Genomic DNA, 19,197 nt, shown 5'->3' with positions numbered 1-19,197 from the left:
GTTGATGCACATAAACAGTTTTTATTTAATTCTGTTGAAACCTTGTCGCTCGGAGTGACAAAAGACCATGATAACTAAATTTTGATTGCGATTGTTTTGGCATTTTGTAAATAAACTTAGAACTCTGTTTCGTTTGATATCCATATTTGCATTTTCATTTCCGGCTATGAATGCATGAAACTTTATCAGTTTTTGCACTCAGTAGGTGTTTTAGTTTTTTCATTTGACAGGTAAGAGAATATCGGTGCGAAACACTGTGCCTCTGCGCGTCTGCGTCGGTAGTAAGGAATGGAGTGGTCGTCCGTAGTGGTCCGGTGTAAACGCGTCTTCAGCCCGAGTGAGTTTTACTCTACTAAGGTTTTCGGAGTATAGTGAATTTGCGAGGTGTAACAACATGTCTTTTCATGTCTTCCTGTGATCGTTTAGTCGGAGACTGCTTATTCGCTGTTTCTGCTAAAGCACGTTACAAACCGGAGTAGGTTTCGTTCGGTCGATAAATATCGTGATTAATCTAATGATCACGAAATATATACCTCTATTCGCCTTCGTAATGAGTTCAGGCTTTGATTTGCTCATCTTCATCTTAAAAAGAAAGAGTTTTCTTCCCTCTTAACAACTGCGAGCTTACATTCAATGTGCATCACACCATCTGCTGTAGAGAGAGCGCAGAGTAATAGTTTCTCTGACGAAAAAACGCTCCTAATTTGACAGAGCATCCGCGCACGCAAGAAAAATGAAATAAATTGCTCGGCGACCAACTGAGCATTGCGTTACCGTTCTCATCGCTCTGGGGTGCGGCAAATACAGTATAAAATCGAACTTTCTGCAAAATACGCACCCATGGTGAGTTGTGAATCTTCCTATAATATCAAATTCGAAAACGGTTAGGATGTGGCTTCAATATGAACCTAAATGTTTTGATATTTGGTCAACTTCTCTTCTAGTAAAGGAGAAGCTAACGAAAACTACTCCCTCTTAAACTGAGAGAGCAAATAAAGGTTTATCCCTAACACGTGATGATAAAGAGTGAAAAGGAACTCTGTGACTTAAATACTCTACGCCTAAATGTGGATAATTACTCACTCTGTGTGAGAGAAAGTCTAGTTCTCCAAGGGGTTTGGCAGGTAGAAAAGGAAATTTGGGCAAAAATCAAGAGAACGGAAGAAGCCTGAATGAGTTAATTTCGCGCGCAACTTTGTTCGACTCGTAACTTACCACGGTGATCAAACCCTACCTATCCGTTGCAGTCGTGGAGATGCAGAGGTAAACTCGGTCTCCGACAACAACGACTGTTACACTTCCTTTCTTTCTTACAACATGTTTATTTACCCTAACGGACGTGGCCGGTACCGTTATCGATCTATACAAAGCGGTAGTTACTGAATTGTTGTACACTGAAAATGGCAAACTAATCCCAAGTAGCCATATAGGTGGTTTCTTGTGCAACTTCACTAGCTCAGATCAATCACGGAGGAGCAACTACGAAATGTGCGGTCATCAAACTCAAGCTCAAGCTCAAATTCTAGTCAGTGCTCTTTGATAGATAGCTAGGCATGTATCCAGGAAAACTCGATAAAACTTTTGAACGAAAACAAACCTTTTACTTAAAAACATATTTCTATAATTATCCATTTTCCTTACGGCACATCAATAATAATTATAACAGTCTTTTTCTTAAATATAACATTATTCTGGTAAATCAAATTTTAGGTAACTATATATAGTGATCACAAGTTATGCAGTAGAATTGTTGAATTGCGATTCTAATGTGTTCATTCTTGTTTACCCTTGCGCCATTGCTTTGATTGTACTTTACTCATTTTTCATTTATCGTTAACGCCTTTCTAGTTACACTGTTTTCACGCTAGCAAAATAACAGGCACCTACTATTTTATTGGTCTTTTTTTCGCTGCCGCCAATCTAGTAACGGTTTGAGTAGTGTAATAAATGGCATTTCAACGCAGACATGCAGTAGGAAGGCCACCAATAACGTGACAAATAGCACCGTGGAAGAAAACAGGACCTAGAAGAGATTAAAACGGCTAATATTTGTACTGAAAAAGCAAAGACGTTGAGGGTAAAAATACCAGATTGATTCCATTGTACATCAAAGGAGTCGTGATATTCCGATAAATCGTGTAAATTACACTATATTGGGCAACGTAAGCGCAGTATGTGAGTTTAGCTGCCACTAGCATAATGGGATGCTGAAGAAGGCAACCGAAAAGACTCCCTGGTTGGAAACAGAGGTACAGCATAAGCATTGCGGTCAGTATGCCCCAGGAACTTTTCAGTAGAGAGCCGTAGATTGCAGTCGGAAGCGATCGCGAGTGCAGCTGATCTCGAGGCAAAACCATCGTTAAAGCCATCATTGTAATGAAGAATATTCCAACTGTCAGGAACATAAGCTTGAAGTGCTGAAAAGATACAACTAGCATTAGGGTATTACTTTACTGTTACAGAATAGTTTCGAACACCTTTATGGACTCAAGTTGTTTTTTCTTAATGTTTAATTTTTGGTATATCATTCCTGTGATCATCCCAAAAAAGTAATTTCCTGCGTTACTTTCAAATGTTACGTATACTTTTGTATAAAAATCAAGGTTCCGGATTTCATTTGTTAGATATCTGTAAAAGAATGGTTGTATTTACAGCGACAGATGAGTTGTGAAGGAAACGTTACCTATTTATAACCATTACAGTAGCATCCAGCTTATACACGTAGATAATCACAGCTGGGACCACAAACGCAAAGACAATCATTGCTCGAATGATGAACCAAAACGTCCTTGGGTATCTAAAATTGTATGAGACAATTATACGGCGTTTATGTGTAGTTTATTCTGAAGCAATCTCAACCAAAATTCAAAATAAATCACTCACTTCCAAATAACCATCATCACTATTGTTCCAACAAGAAACAGCTGAAAATCTGCTCCCATGTACCAAGTAAATTGTGCACACTAAGAAAGCAGTATGAATTAGCAAAAAACGCACCTAACAATGCCAATATAATTTACCGGTTCACTAGGACGAATATAATTGTTTACAAACAGCAGATTTGTCCACCAATTTTCGCGGCAATAGTCCTTGTAGCGAAAAGCCATCGGACCGTTTTGCAATCGCTGAAACCAGGATGCCTGGAAGAGGACTACTAGTGCATAAACTGGAAAGATTCTACAAAAGATATGACTATATTTTAAAATGTAATTTTCATTACATTTCTGGCTTCAATTACCGAAACAACCGGTTGAAGACTCTGTTCACGAAATAAGAAAACTTAAAATCGCTGTTAGCTTGAATGTGATCCGTAAAATTAACTGCAAGCACTGCTCCGCCGAAGAAGAAAAACTGCTGCACCACGTAAGTGTTCCCAGCCAGTAAAACAGGAAACCACGCCATATCGAATTGCTGTTCCACACTTTCTGGATTTTTTAGAGGAAAACGTAACAGCGGAATGCTGGCGTGCAACAGTAGAATAACCATCATCGTGAGAACTCTGGCACCATCCAGAAAGAGCAGATCATTGCGGGATCGCGAATTCAATGCTCCCAGCTTCCGCAAGTTTTCGGACAACGAAAAGGACTTGATCAGTCTGGAGCCTAACAAGATTAATAGAAGGTACAATCGGAATGCAGCCAAATGTCTCAGAAAAGCTCACCTTTGCATGGTAAATTCTTAACGTCAATTATCGTACTTGTGATGATTAGTGTACCAATAGCTGCAATGATTGCATTGAATAGTGTTTCTGGTAGTACTAAAACGAAAAATTGAAAATATGTGAGTGACAAAAGATATCGTTTCATGCCGTCATTTCGCTTACTGGTTGATGATGAATCTACTATGTTATTTGACGCTCCGACGCAGGTCGATGTTCGCGATGAAGAATTCAGACCGTAGTTTAATTTGATTCGTTCCGAGGCACATTCTTTGGCAAATTTCGAATCTCTGGTTGAAGCAGTACTGTGGTGTCTCCCGTCTTCTTCTAGACTAACTAAAGTGCAGCGATCTAAACAGATTCCCAGTTCTATTATATCACGACGGTAATGGCGTGGGTCATTGGAGTATTGCTAGTGGTTGAAAAGAAAAAAGGAAAGTTTAGCATAGTTAGGAGAACAAATATTTTTCTTTACAAAAAACCACAGAATCTCCGTTATTGATCATTAAAAGGACTTCAAATCATCGCACGGTGACGTCACGCATTTGAGTTTAACAGATACTGGTAACTCTCAACTAATCTAGTTGATCGAGACCGCTATTAGCCCTCCAGACTAGCGTGCGATATTGTTGTTGTTGTTAATTATTATTATAATCATAAGTATTATAATTATTCACAAACTGCACTGAAGACTTCTGTGTAGATGCACCATTGACTCCCATCTGGAAAAATGAAGCATTTCACACAGCAATTGAATATTCAACAGTAATGAATAACGAGGATGTACCGGAATACCACAAAACTGACTTCGAACAAGTCAAACGTAGACTACGCATAATAAATTGGCGTAGTATAATTTGTAAGGAAGGAAATGTCAACGAAATTTTATGAAATAATTAATCAAATTATATCAGAAAATGTATCACTAAAAGTAAGAAGACGAACGAACACCAACAAATTCCAGTGTGGTTTAATCCACAATTAAAGAACCTAAAAATTGAAAACAAAAAGCACATAAAATATACAAAAAAGACAACAATAGCGAAAATCTTCGAAATTACCAAGAAATTTGCTGTCAACTTGACGCAGCCATTAAAATTGCACATGAAGAACATAACCGTAAAATCGAACATCAAATCAAGTCTTGCCCTAAGAACTCAATTGAGCATGAGCATGAGCATGATTGACCGCCCGCGGTTGCTACTCCGTTATTGCCAGATCAGCTGTAATTACACAGAGAACCAATAGATGATGCTTGGGATTAACATTCATCCTCAATGTGTACAAACTGGTGACCTTAATCTTTATATTAGGCAATACCAGCGCCGGCCGCATCCGAATGCAGGTCAAAGAAGGAGTGTGTATAGGAATATGTTGACGTGATACTCGCTTTATTGGAAGCCGAGAACACCTCTGCACTTCCACGAGAAATCACTGGGATGTTGGAGAAAAGGGTAAGGTTTGCAGCAGATTTCGTTTTGATAAACGATGCGCTGAGTTCTAATACCGGGTTCATAATACCAAATATCGCGCGTACGAGTCCATTACATCTTTTACGGAAATCATAACGCGATCCGAACCCATTCCGGTTGATGACGCAACACCGCAAAAATAAAGCGCACGCAAGGATACCGGACCTATAACCTAATCAAGACAGACTCAAATATTCGAAAATCTGTTTATGAAGTCATTATGCAACTACCGAAACGTATCTCTCATTGATTTATCTCAGCTGACTACACAATGTTACGAAGCAACCATATATGCATTACCCAAAAACAAGAAAAAAGTAAATATATAGGCCCTCAACACATACTTCAAGCGGTCAGCAAGAGAACTTCAAAAACGGCCTATTTGCTTGGCCATCGCCGTCTGAAACGAACGAAAAAAGAAAGAAAAAAAAAAGGATGTGTGCATTGACAGACGAGTCGCGTTTAATCCTGATATTAATTGCAAATAATTGCGATATTTGGTGGCGATTAATTACGATGTTTTGTCGCGATAATTTATTTACGATATTTATCGAACGAACGGAACCTACTCCGAATCACTGCGTGCTGGAATAGAACCTACGGGTGGACAGTCTGCGAAAAAATGGTTTGGTTCACCTCGGAAGTCACAACACACCGAAAATCCATATTCGAGCAAAGCTCACCTGGGCCGGAAACACGTTTACCCCGGAAAGTTATGCGCGACCGCTCTATTCCCTCTAACCGACGCATACGCGGAGACACGGTATTTCGCGTTGATTACCACTTACTTCTTGAATAATGAAGCGAAGATACCTACTGAGTATGAAAAACTGGCAAAGTTTCATACATTCATAGCTAGAAAATTCAAAAAAAATGCAAATATGCATATCCAACAAGACCGAGTACCAATTAGATTCAGCGAAATGCCAAAATAATCGCAATCAAAATTTATTTGCCATGCTAACCGACAAGATTTCTACTTAATTAAATTAAAAATTGTCTATGTGTTTAAGTATTTACTCAAAAGCTAGAAAAATCATAAAACAAGGGTATAAACTGCTCAAAATGAAAGCAGAGAAAAAAACAAAAAAAAAAACATTGGTTCCCTTTTGCCTTGCAAATCAAACAACAAACACAGGCAGAACGTCACCAACACCAACCCGGTGGCATCGGTCTTGTTTCCTGAAGCTGCCGTGAAAGATAATGGCGCTAGTCTCATTTATGTTCTTGAAGGTTTGTTCACACAGCAGTGTAAGCGTGACGAGCAAAGCATAATATATGTTGTAGAGAGTTATGCGGCTTGAATCAATTTAAATATTAAAAAAAAGCTTGGCTTAGCTTTGTAAATTTGAAACACACAGGCATTGATACGCTTTCTCTTTTACACATACATTGAGATGGTATTCTTTAAGTCATCGCACGTTTGCCAGCTACCTGCAAGAAACACCGCCATTCGCAATCGGCAAGAGCAAACGTTGTGTACATTCTATAACAATGCAACGCATTTATTTTTTGTTTTATCAAGTAAACCTCTCGACGTTATGTGTAATAAACATATCATCCGAAAACAACACCTAAGTACACTGCCGCTGAACACCGACACTGTGTGCACGTATGAACAATGCTTTTTTTCTTGTTTCGATGAATCAGCTGTCAAATTGCATGTAAAATTGATCCAGTGATCCAGCTAATGCTGGCTTCACTTATGTTGTACGTAAACGTCAGTGATGCCACCGGGTTGACCAACACTAATACTTATCCTTCAATTCCCGCGTCCTCTCGGAACTATCATGCTAGTGCGAGAAAGTGCCGCACGCAAGAGCAACGGTCATCCTGCACTCGCACTTCTCTCGCTTTTCCTTGTTCACCTTGCACTTACTCACACACACACTTATGACAAGGCAAGGGCTAGCGGGAAACGTGCTCCGCCACCGAAAAAGAAATGCAGCTCTCATAAATTAGCCACAAAATTGCACGAATCTTTCACGGATTTCAACATTGACGTCACTCGGGGGGGGGGGGGGGGGGGGGGTGAATTTGTGGTTCATTAACTTGAAAACTTCCTCCCCGATAAGCGTGCAAATTTATATCAACAATGTTTTTGTGTCTGAGATGTAGTCTTGCCTGTGTCATGTTAGACCTTCAATAATGTAAAGCTTTGATGATTTCAAAACTGGTGGACCGATCAGCATTAAATTCGGTATGTAGAATCTATAGTAGCTGATGTATCTCAACGACTTTGAATTTTGTATGTTCCATTAGCGTGGCAAGAGAGGGGAGTAAATTTGTTATTTGTAAACTTCTCAACACCTAACTCAATTACCGTGCCAATTTCTATAAGTAGGTATGATTCTATAACATTGATCTCAGTGGCGTAGTGAGGAGAGGGTGTATTGAATTTCATTATTTGTAAATTATGAAAAAGTTCTTCATGAATATTTATATACAGGTGTTTTCGGATATGAGACTTGGTTTTGCAACATACCTTTGTCATTTGAAACTTTGCAATACTCAGTAGCGTAGTTAAGGAGAAGGGAGAGGGAATATTGCTACTTAATTTTTAAAACGCTCAACCGATTATCATTTAATTCGGTAAATATAGGTCGTGTAGTAGCATATATGTTTCAATAATTTAATAGATATCTATATCTATAAATGCGTATGTCTGCCTGTCTGTCTGTCTGTTCCCTATAGACTCATAAACTCTTGAACTGATTACCGTGAAAATTTGTGCATAGGGGTTTTCGAGTACGGGGAGTAACACTAAAATATTAGTTTTGCTCTATCTCATAAGCGTAGGCAAGGGGGGGGTAGATTGATGGTTTATGCCCGTGAAAACATCCTTCCCGATAACCGTGCAAACTTATACTCTATATATGTTTTAGTCTGAGATGTACTTTTGCAAATTTTCAAACCGCTTAACCGATTGTTATTTAATTCGGTAAATACAGGCCGTAAAGTAGCGTATATGTTTCAAAAACTTTAAATTATGTTTATCTCATACAGGAAGGGATGAAGCGGATATGAGGGGGTAGCAACTACAAATTTGTTCATTGTAAACTCTTAAACGCCAAACATAAACACTTCTAAACACCAAGAATGATCATTGTGTTGTTCTGTACGAAAACGAATCCCGTGATTTTGACTTTTCTGTATCTCGTGGTCGTAGTTTAAGAGTCGGGGGAGGGGGGCTTATTGCAACAACCTTTATTATCGTCTAATAGTTCATCAATTTGAATGTTTTGTTTTGCAAAGATAGTTATTTTCATCATCATTTAATTTGATTGCAAGGTGTTTCAAGTTTCAAGGGTGTTTTCATGATGTTGGTTTCCAACAGATTATCTTTGTTTTCGTAACAGTGGATTGGGAAACTACTTACGCCTCCATCAATATGCGGCAAAGTTGTAATATCATGACGGGAACTATTAAGCTATTACAAATGTCGAGACATGTTCAAGATACCACTCTCTGGTTCCTGGAAAACGTTCCAAAACGGTCCAATACCACCCAATATAATATTTCCTAATCCAGAACAGTGCCGAAGCTGGAAATCAAATCTAGAGGCCATTTTAAAATCCAAGATGGCGACATCCGGTATCAGAAAATTATCAAAAACTGACTATTATGGTTTGTCATGAAACCAAAATAATACCCAGAGATTGAAACGGTTACAGACACCCTTTTAAAATTCATAGAGTCGATTTCCAGTTTACAAAAAACCAGCCGGAAATGATAATGTCCAGAGACCTGAAATCAACTCTAGATACTATTTTTAAACCCAAGATGATGACTTCCGGTTTCCGAAAATGACCAAATACCACCCAAAATTGGCATTTCTGTAATCGAGATGATGCACATAGACCAAAACCCGTCCACAGACGCTATTTTGAAATTCGAGGTTGAAACTTCCGGTTGCTGGAAAATAGCTCAAAATAGTCATTCCATAGCCGAGATGATGCCCAAAGACCGGAATTCAAATCCAGACGCTATTTGGAAATACAAGATGGCGACTTCCGGTTACCGAAAATGACCAAATATAGACATTTCTGTAATCGAGGTGATGAACAGACCAAAAATCGTCCCAGACGCCATTTTTAAGTTTTAAGTGGCAACTTCCGATTTGTTGAAAAACAGGTAAAATTGTGATTCCATAACCGAGATGATGCTCAGAGACCGGAAATCATATGCATTTGCTATTTAGATATACAACCCGCCAAGGGATCAGAAATCAACTCAAGACGTTCTTTTGAAATCCAAGATGGTGACTTCCGGTTGCCAGAAATCGAAATGATCGACATATACAAAAAATCGACCCTTGACGACATTTTTCAATCCGCAGTGACAACTTAAAATCTGGAATCGCAACGTCGAATTACTGGAAAATAGCCAAAAAGATCATTCCGAAATCGCTATGATAACCAGAGATCGGAAATCAAATCCAGGCGCCTTTTTCAAATCCAAAATTGCGATATCCGGTTTTCTAAAATGACCAAATACTTTGGCAATTTCCGGTTTCTAGACAACAGCCAGCAATGAATAGCGGAACTTATTGACATAAACGTTTTGATACAAGATAATCCATCATAATCTTATCGACTATCATTCAAAGAATTATTGAAAAGGAGCAGTAAGCAGTAAACTCGACCTTATCCCTTGCGATCGTTCTAACATGCAATAACGCAAGCCATGTAAGTCTTATGTAGTTATACGTCAAATATGCGGTCGTGACTTTGCAAACAACATTACAAGATAATACCTCATTCAAATTAAAATTTATGACTTTTACGGATACTATTGATTTAGATGAATCTGAAATAAAGGCCCCAACATTTATTTTACTAGGCCTTTTAAAGTTTATTTTATAATGTTAGTTATAGTTATTTACCACCCAACACAAACAGGTGAAGGTAGTTATTAAAACGACTGGATACCTTTCTTATTTGTAAAACAAAAATATTTCTTAAATTATTTTGAATCGAAAGAATTGATTTCTATTTGTTTATATTTGGCACCTTAATCCTTTTTCACGTGCTGCTTGATTAAAGATTAAGACATTGCTGGATCTATCCCTGGCCAAACAAATATGCCAAAATTTCCGAAAAATTGGTTTCTACCACATAACGATTTGGTTTTCAATGTTCTCTTTATGTGCATGTAAAGAAGTGTAAATTCAAACGCGTTTTTGTACTGCATGGTAATGTTTTTGTATGTTTGAAATTATGGCTCTTTTGAGAGACATATAATTGTGGTCATAGGCTAAGAGGCGCAGCAACGCGGGCCGGGTGTTGGCTAGTATATTACATACGTCCGACCAATTCTGAAATACTGTAGCATTGTATGGAATCCCTATATTGTAACACATGAAGAACGCATTGAATCTTTCCAAAAACAATTTCTTTTGTAAGCGCTTCGTAAGCTAAATTGGACAGCATTTCCCTTACCATCATATGAAGCACGCTGCATGCTTATAGACACACAAGCACTTGAAGAACGCCGCGAACTTTCAATGCTTTACTTTATCAATGACATTATTTCTCAACGCGTGCAGTCTTCTAAATTATTATCGCAACTAAATTTTCAATTTTCATGCACCCAGTCGTCAATCAAGAAATCATAAAATATTTTCGGAAAACTCTCACAGAACTAACTACTCAGAAAATGGCCCAATAAATCGCATGATGCGTCACTATAATCAGCACTGCAAAAATATCCACATCACCATGGGCAGAAATCAAATCAAAAAACGACTGGAAATAATGTATAGAATATAAGAAAACATTGTTTTATTATAACTGTAGTCTACATTTGCTTGACGAAATAAATAAATAAATTATAATTATCAATAGTTATTATTAATAAATTAATTTTAAAAGGTTTGAAAATGTTTACAAATAATGTAATTTCCTTCAGTGGAACAAATCTCATTACAAACTGAGCTGTCCAACTCTTTTAGTTTGTTGAAGAGGAAACTGAGTGTTAGGCAGGCATTAGACGAGGCAAATACTTACTATATTTGGTACGGACTATTTTGGAAAAAAAATTTCCTTGGGTCAATATATACGCTATACTTTTACACTATAGCAAATATTCGCTCAGAACATTTTTATCAAATATATTTGCTATTCCATTGCACAAAAAAAAAACTGCGAAGCAAATCTAGTTGGAGTTGGTATCACCATTGATTAGAGAGTAGGATTCCGTGTTAGAATTTTGGTTGATTAATTGGAACGTTATTTCGCGGTTCCGATAAAATACCGAGACAAACCAGAAAGAAACGATAGAATGCTAAATAATCAGTTCAGTACGACTCAAAGTAAGTCAGTTTTAAAGCATTCGTATACCTACTTAATTATGCCGTAGAGATGATTTTTATTTTAAAATAGTGGTCCCGACCTAAGTTAACCTGACTTTAAGGTAATTAAGTTAATTCAAATAAGGCAACTATTTGCTCAGTAGTGAACTAACCAACCAAGAATGATATTAGGTACACGATACAAATATTTGCCTATTTTTTCGGTTACTGAGTAAGATAGTAAAGTTGTTTGCAGAAATCATGCTATACTGAGTAACTACATCCCTCGTAATCTGCAAGAAATAATTCTGATGAAGTTGCACGCGTTCAAGGTGCGGGTTAAACTAAATTTATCATATTGACTTTGAGCATGTTCGTGTGGAGCTAAATATAAGTTTTGCGTCTCAAAAGGAGTAATTTCCCTCACGTGGCATTGCCGTTTACCATAGCAAAATCTCAATGTAACCAAGTGCAATGATCACCTAGGTGTTAACTAAAGAATCTACATTGGTGTCGGGATTTCCGATAACGAGAGTCGTTTGAGAGTGTAGCATACATGAACAATAAAGTAAATAAGGATTCAAGGTTGTCTATAATAATGTTAAAGTATCCATGAAATTGGAATCCTCAAAATTGCATCTGTTATAAATTTGTTTGTATTCAAAATTTTCAATTGAAATACGTTCTTTTTTAATTGCAATAAAGTTAATTAAAATATACACCGTACTTCCGTACACAGTACGGAAGATGCTTTAGGTACTCACGTTAATTTCTCGCCACAACTGCGAGCTTGCGTTCTCTTCGAGGTGTGCCTTCACAACGCAGTACTGGTACTTGTCTGGGTTCGCACGTTTGCACTCGTCGAAGTCATCATAATCGTAGAGCTTGGGAAAATGCCTCCACGGCTCGACACTTCCTGCAAATTGGAAGAAATGAAACAATGTTTGTCAAACAACTTGTACGTCATTTCTGTCTATTTGATTTTTTTCAAATATTTGACCAACATAATTACGGGTGTGGGTTTATATTTGGTTAGAACAAATTGAATTACATTGTTTGGTTAGGTTCTCACACAACAGGGATATTTTAAAGCTGTAGCGAGAGTATGACCTTCAAAGTTTCTTGGTTAAAAAAGATCAATCTTTTTAAATACACCGGACCATGTTGCACAAGATTGGTTGTTTCTTATGTTTATTTGAAAACGTATGTTTGATTGCAGCTCAAATTCAATGGGGTTTTGTGCACTTTCTTCAAAAGACAAAAATTCTGCAAGCATCAAAATTTTGATTAATGAAAACGTTGAAAAGTTGTGTATGAGACACGACCGCGGTCCCAAAGAGATTCAAATGGAAGAGTCATGAGCATTTAGAAATGGACAACTTTTGACACGCTCTCGATGTTTTCGGTACTTCGATTTGCACCCCTACATATTCCATAATGCTGCCGCTGTAAGACGTAATGCTACGTAAAAAAGCAAGTGATGAATAAATCATTAGTTTCACTTCTAGCCAGTTTTTCTAATTTTACTTCAGTACAAAAATTGTGTCGAATTTTGGATATTTAAAAAAAGGGTTGGAAAAAACAATTTTACTATTTCTGCTCATGTGAAAACATGATCAGTGTTTCCTTTCAGGATAATTTTCTCGTGAAAAATGATCAATCTTTCACATATTTTTCACCAGACATAAACAACATTGAGTTTTGAGTTAGCTCAAAATGCCAAAAAAATGTTGGCGTAAAAATATAAAAGAAAGAAAATACCTAAAAAAAATTTTTTATTTTGGAATGATCTTCTAGGATTGCTGAATTCTATCAACCTGCGACGAGCTCATCATATCACGTGATATGTGAATATGCGTTACTGGAATTAATATGTCTCTTCCAATCTTTCTGGAGTTTTCTCATTAGTTCTTGATGTTCTGCAGACTGTTAAGCTCTGTAATATACTTAATTGTACCGTTGTGCAGGGCTTCTTATGATATGCAGGGCTATTATGGACTTTTCACTGCCATCAAGTTTTTTTTGCAATAATACATTTTAAACCGTTTTTTCAACGTTAGCATCATTAACGTACATAGGAACGCCTTTGACGCGCAACTGGAGGAGCGTGCATACGATAGTTGTCCAAAACATGATGTCAAAATGGTTATCGGATATCTCAACGCTCAGGTCAGAGGGAAGAATTCAGAACGGTTTTAGGAAAGTTCAGTGCACAGCGGCTCACGAACGAAAACTTTGACCCCGCTGCTTCCCAGAACATGGACGCACGTAGTACCTATTTCCAGCATAGCCTCACATACACCTGGAGATCACCATAACAGACTCCAACACAAATCGATCACGTTTTGATTGTCGGAAAGCACTTCTCTGAGATAATCCGAACCTGTCGTGGCACAAACGTCGATTCTGACCACTATCTACTGATGGTCAGAATGCGCCCAAAACTTTCGGTTGTCAACAACATCCGCTACCGTCACCCACCACGCTGTGATCTGGAGCGACTTAAACTCCCCAAAGTCCCTACTGAAAACGCGCAAAGCCTCGAGGCAGCGTTGTCGGATGGGGAGAGCTTCCCGAAAACCCCTCTGGAGGATTGGATTCGTCGAGAGGAACTGACGTAACGGCTGGTTCGACGAGGAGTGTCAAACGATTCTAGATGAGAAGAACGCAGCGCATTGATGCTGCTACAAGGGACCCGTCATTACATGAGTCGATGTAAACACAAACGAAGACAGCAGACCCATCTTTTCCGAGACAAAAAGTGCAACCTGAGAGAGCTGAACACGTAGATTCTTCAAGGAGCTAAACGCATCCCGCGCAGGCTTCGTGCCGCGAGCAGAAATTTGCCGGGATAAAGTTGTAGTAATCTTGACGGATGAACGTGAGGTGATCGGTAGGACCAAGTCGGTAGGAGGAACGATTTTGTGACTTTGTGGGAAGTTACCGAACCGGTTTTATACATGGACGATCGACAACGGACCAATTTTTTACGATGCTGCAGATCCTCCAGGAGTGTCGCAAATACCAAGTCTCCACGCACCACCTATTCATCGATTTCTTATCGATCGATCGCTTATGACACTATCGACCGTGTAGAGCTATGGAAAGTTATGGACGAAATGGCTACCCTGCGAAAGTAACAAGACTCCTTCAGGCCATGATGGATGGTGTACAGTACTGTGTGAAGATTTCGGGGGCATTACCAAGCCCGTTTGAAGCACACAAGGGACTTCGACAAGGCGACGGTCTTTTCTGCCTCCTGTGCAACATTGCGCTTGAAGGTATTATAAAACTTGCGGCCTTGCGGCCACGCGGGGCACGATCTTTAATAAATGCAGCCAGTTCATCTACTTTGTTGAAGATGTGGACCTTGTCGGAAGGACGTTCTAGGCGGTTACTGAACAGTAGAAGTAGTTGAAACGAGAAGCAGAAAAGGTTGGATTAAAGGTGAATACGTCGAAGAATTATCTGCTAGCAGGAGAAACCGACCTTGATAGGGCTCGCAAAGGCAGTAGCGTAGTGATCGACACAGATGAGTTGGCGGTGAATAACGAATTTGTGTTCCTCGAATCATTGGTAACGTCAGTCAACAGTTGCAGCAGAGAAATCCGCAGACAAATTGTAGCTGGAAGTTGTGTCTACTACGGACTTCACAAGACGTTAGGGTCTAACAAACTTCTTCCCGGTACCATGTACAAGACGCTTATAAGACCGGTAGTCCTTTACGGGCATAAGACATGGACAGTGCTCGAGGAGGACTTGCAAGCACTAGCCGTTTTTGAACGACGAATGCTAAGGACCATCTTCGGTGGAGTATGGAGGATGGCGTATGGAGGCGAAGAATGAACCACGAACTGACACAACTCTATGGCGAGCCCAGTATCCCAGAAAGCCGCTGAAACTGTATAAGGGTAAAATGGGAGGAACATGTTGTAAGAATGCCGGACAACAATCCCGCAAACACTGTGTTTATCTCGAATCCAGCCGGTACAAGACGAAAAGGCGCACAATGAGCTAGATGGTTGGACCAAGTGGAGCAAGATCTCGGAAATGTAGGAAGCTCAAAAAACTGGAGATAAGCTGCCATGGACCGAGTGCGTTGGTGTAACATTGTGACGTAGGTTGAACCTTGAGAGATGTTTTACCAGAAAAGTAAGTGAGTACATTTTTAACGTGTACGTTATCTTAGCTGTTAGCTGTTGAAATTTTCGTTCCAAAATCGTTATTTCTGCTAGTGATTGATTAACTGGAACAATTTTGAAAAAAAAAAAACTGGCAATATTCTGTTATTTTTTCGAGCATAACTAACGAAAAAATAATAAGGCTTACCGTTGCTATTAATTACATTAATTAACGAATCAGTAAAATCTTTGTCACTACCCCGTGCGTCATAGACACACTCACTGAATTAGCCTGTGTTTGCGTTTCAAATTTTTTCTAGAAAGCAGGCACAAAACATATCATTCATACACTACTCGATAGTAAGATGTCGTTTGTTTATATCAGCATCTCAAATATACGCTTAAAAAACATCAAAGCGAGCCGAAATGATCGAAGAATGATTGACAAATTAATAAAGCAATATTTATTGCACAAAAAAAAACTAGTTTCTAACTGTTAAGACTTCCGTATACGTTCACCAGTCCTGTTACATTTCAACATTTCGCGATGACCTTTTATAAGTTTGTAGAAAGTGAGTTTAAGACTTAATAACGCTCGTTATTATTTGGTAATGCCATCCGTATTGGTTCATACTTCGCATCATAATTTTACGATTACGAATTTCACGATTACGTTAGCAAGAATATTATTACCAGTAGAACAAGAAATAAATTATTTTTATTTTGAGCAGTGAATGTGGGGTTGATGATAGCAAAAGAACAGAAAAAACAGGAGGCTCGGTGGACTAACAGACTGGAATATGAATAAAAAAAGAAAAGAAATAAAGGGAATAAATCGTTGAAACTTGTTCGATGATTTGAAGATTCAAAAATTCTGAAGAATATTTTTACTCACAACTGTAAGATCAAAGCTTTTATTGATATCAAAAAGGAATAATGCGATGATCCTGAATAATTATCGCCCTATTAGTTTGATTAACCCGGGTTACGAGCTTTTCACGATGGTTTTGCAACTGTTAATAAGTTTCTCATAATAGTTCTAATGTTAGTAAATTATCTCAAAAGAATTCCGAAAGTCCGGAAGTATATTTCTAATTCTCTCACACTAAATCGTTTTATCATGAAAACAAAGACAAAAAACGAGCACAAAATTCAACAAAATTTTAAAATTAAAGGCAATTTGCGGTTAGAAGTAAGTTGTATTAGTTACAAATTGTGTAATTATTTTCACAGCAAATTGTTTGTACTCCACAAAAGATTGCAGAAACAACACGGAACGACAGATACGATTTTCTATGAAAATTTCATAAATTTGTAAGTGTAGAATTGTGTTTTATATTTTTAGATACGATTTTCTATGAAAATTTCATAAATTTGTAAGTGTAGAATTGTGTTTTATATTTTTTATGAGTATTGCTAAAAAAATAGAAAACAAGAATAAGTAGCGCAGCCTGAACTGATATCTTTTCATAGCTCAAAAATATCTTCATTAGATTAACTTATTTGTTTACGAACTAATTTCATTTTTTGTCATATTGACTTACATTTTAAGTTTAGTAAAGCGGGCAATGTATGTAGTTTCGCGGGAATGCGAAGATGAACGGGAATAGAAGGTGTGACTAGAATTAGAAAAAAAAATTCTAATCTCGTCTGGACGAAGGAAATTTTTTTCTAATTCTAGTCACACCTTCTATTCCCGTTCATCTTCGCATTCCCGCAAAACTACATAAATTGCCCGCTTTACTAAACTTATTTGTTACTATCTGAGTTCTCCCCTTTGTTGTTCCAATCGATTGACTTGATATTATTACAACAAAATAATGGGTTCAATGTTGGCCATTTTTGTCAAGGGTTTCTTTTTTTCAAGGGGGGGATTTGTTAGTAGCTCAAGTATTTATGATAAATATTAGTAAGTAATGAGTATGTGTGTCCAATCACAAATGGTGACTTCTCAACACAGTTAAAAATTTGTAATTTTAATTGTTAGTATTTGTTTGCTTTCGCAATTAGAACTTATCGCTCGTAGGGATTTAAACCTACTTGTCAGAAAAGGGGTCAAGGGTTTCTTTTAAACACGTTTATTTCATGTCTAAGCCAACGTTCCTAGAATATATTTCCTCGTTTTCAGGGTAACTACGGTTAACAGTTTACAATTTACTTAATTAATCACAGGAGTTAATTTATTACGTTCAACAACGTACAAACAATACAAACGAGTTGATGGTGCACAATTTTGATCAAAGTTGTGACCCGTTGTGATACCCTGGCGGTTTGAATTGTGAGTGATCTGGTTTGATGATAGTGTGTAAGTTCGAGAATCAGCCGTTTATTTTTCAAATTGGAAAGTCACAAATTAATTTTTGCATTCTGTACATTCACAGTGTAGCTCTGTAAAATTCGATTAGAATTTCGCACCACCATTTGAAGAGAACTCGTTTGTATTGTTTGTAAGTTATTGTATGTAATAATTTGACTCATGTGACTAATTAAGTAAATTGTAAACTGTTAACCATAGTTGTCCTGAGGACGAGGAAATATATCCTTGAAACCTTGACCTAGACCTAAAACGAACGTGTTTGAAAGAAATCCGTGACCAAAGTTGCCATCATTGATTTGGTCGGCGTGCGACCAGACCGAACCAAGCGCCAAAAACATTATCTCGAGTAATCGGCGATCAAAGTTTACTCAACCCGTATGCTTCCTGCAAGCTGCTGCAGAAAAATTTTGTTATAATACCATTATAAACTGTTCAAATGACTTCGTTTCTTCGTGAAAGATAGATTATCAATTTTAACATCCACTAGTGTTAAAAACTCAATTTTCAAAAAAATGGCGCTTGGTTCGGTCTGGTCGCACGCCGACCATTTATCAATTGCCAAAATCACAACTAAACGTCGAGTAATGTTTTGAGCGAGCGTATTTTGTGATTTTTTTGAATGCAATTAGCCGGTTTCGTTTGTTTTAGCCAAGAAAACAGCAAACAAAAATTCTTCCAACCTAATGTTCTTGCCTATTTTTTCAGTAAAAAATAATCGGAGTCACTAGAAATTTTTTTTACAGGTCTCAAAATCGAAAACATCTTTTCACTTTGATTCGAGAAACATTTTCTAAAAAAAATCGTTCATGAAGAGTTTTTTCGTCATAACCGTCAATTTTCATGGCCAAAATATTTATCGGGAACTTTTGCAGTTAACACAATTAGCACTTTAAAATCCGACTTCTTAATTTCAACACTGTCATACTTTCCATCTTCTTCGGCAACCACTTTAGATTACATTTCTTCGGAAAATAGTCTAGTTAATAGACTCACTTCTTTGTTCCGTGCATCTAGCTTCCGCTGTAATGACCAAAACCCAAACAATTACAAGGATCCAAACGGATTGCGTTTCCGCCATGTCGCCGTAGGCGTTGCTTATGGCGCTTATCAGTGCGCGCGCGTGAAGCTTGAAGCGTGTTCTCTTGAAAGCAGCTCGCACCTGACTAACCATGCGATCAGTTTCAAGTTCAAATATTCCACATGGTGGCAGTACTCTAGCGATTATATGGACACGTCTATTTTGTTTGCACTTGGTTTCCACAACTGTTTTCAAGGATTGACTAAGAGATCAATTTAATCATTTACGCAAAGGATCTCAAAGCATATAATGTCTGGAT

The 19,197-nt window shown here is 37.9% G+C and overlaps 1 protein-coding gene across 2 annotated transcripts; it reads right to left on the bottom strand.

The window, feature by feature from the left end:
• Window positions 1-1,598: 1,598 nt before the first annotated feature.
• LOC129725245 (O-acyltransferase like protein-like) lies at window positions 1,599-19,037 on the bottom strand. 2 transcript variants are annotated; one of them, XM_055680817.1, is made up of 11 exons: window positions 18,786-18,919; window positions 12,187-12,338; window positions 3,824-4,070; window positions 3,662-3,757; window positions 3,239-3,602; window positions 3,021-3,177; window positions 2,884-2,963; window positions 2,684-2,797; window positions 2,478-2,628; window positions 2,088-2,417; window positions 1,599-2,023 (listed from the first exon to the last, which is right to left on the bottom strand). In XM_055680817.1, the coding sequence occupies exons 1-11, from the start codon at window positions 18,790-18,792 to the stop codon at window positions 1,892-1,894; spliced, it is 1,830 nt and encodes a 609-aa protein (XP_055536792.1). In that variant the 5' UTR covers window positions 18,793-18,919; the 3' UTR covers window positions 1,599-1,891. The 2 variants fall into 2 exon arrangements, with proteins under 2 accessions (XP_055536792.1, XP_055536791.1); XM_055680816.1 differs by having other exon boundaries at window positions 1,600-2,023; window positions 18,854-19,037.
• Window positions 19,038-19,197: the final 160 nt, after the last annotated feature.

This window comes from Wyeomyia smithii, chromosome 2 (assembly GCF_029784165.1).
Source record: "Wyeomyia smithii strain HCP4-BCI-WySm-NY-G18 chromosome 2, ASM2978416v1, whole genome shotgun sequence".
NCBI classification, from domain to species: domain Eukaryota; kingdom Metazoa; phylum Arthropoda; class Insecta; order Diptera; family Culicidae; genus Wyeomyia; species Wyeomyia smithii.
The sequence above is the reverse complement of the archived record's forward strand: the minus strand, read 5'-3'. Positions and strand labels throughout refer to the sequence as shown.

Bases quoted from the DNA above. Each gene is read 5' to 3' on its own strand.
- LOC129725245 (XM_055680816.1), bottom strand. From the start codon at position 19,031: ATGGTTAGTCAGGTGCGAGCTGCTTTCAAGAGAACACGCTTCAAGCTT. The intron at 3,178-3,238 runs GTAATTGAAGCC...TATCTTTTGTAG, and splicing joins GTCTTCAACCGGTTGTTTCG to AATCTTTCCAGTTTATGCAC. The intron at 2,024-2,087 runs GTATTTTTACCC...AATCTCTTCTAG, and splicing joins TGTACAATGGAATCAATCTG to GTCCTGTTTTCTTCCACGGT.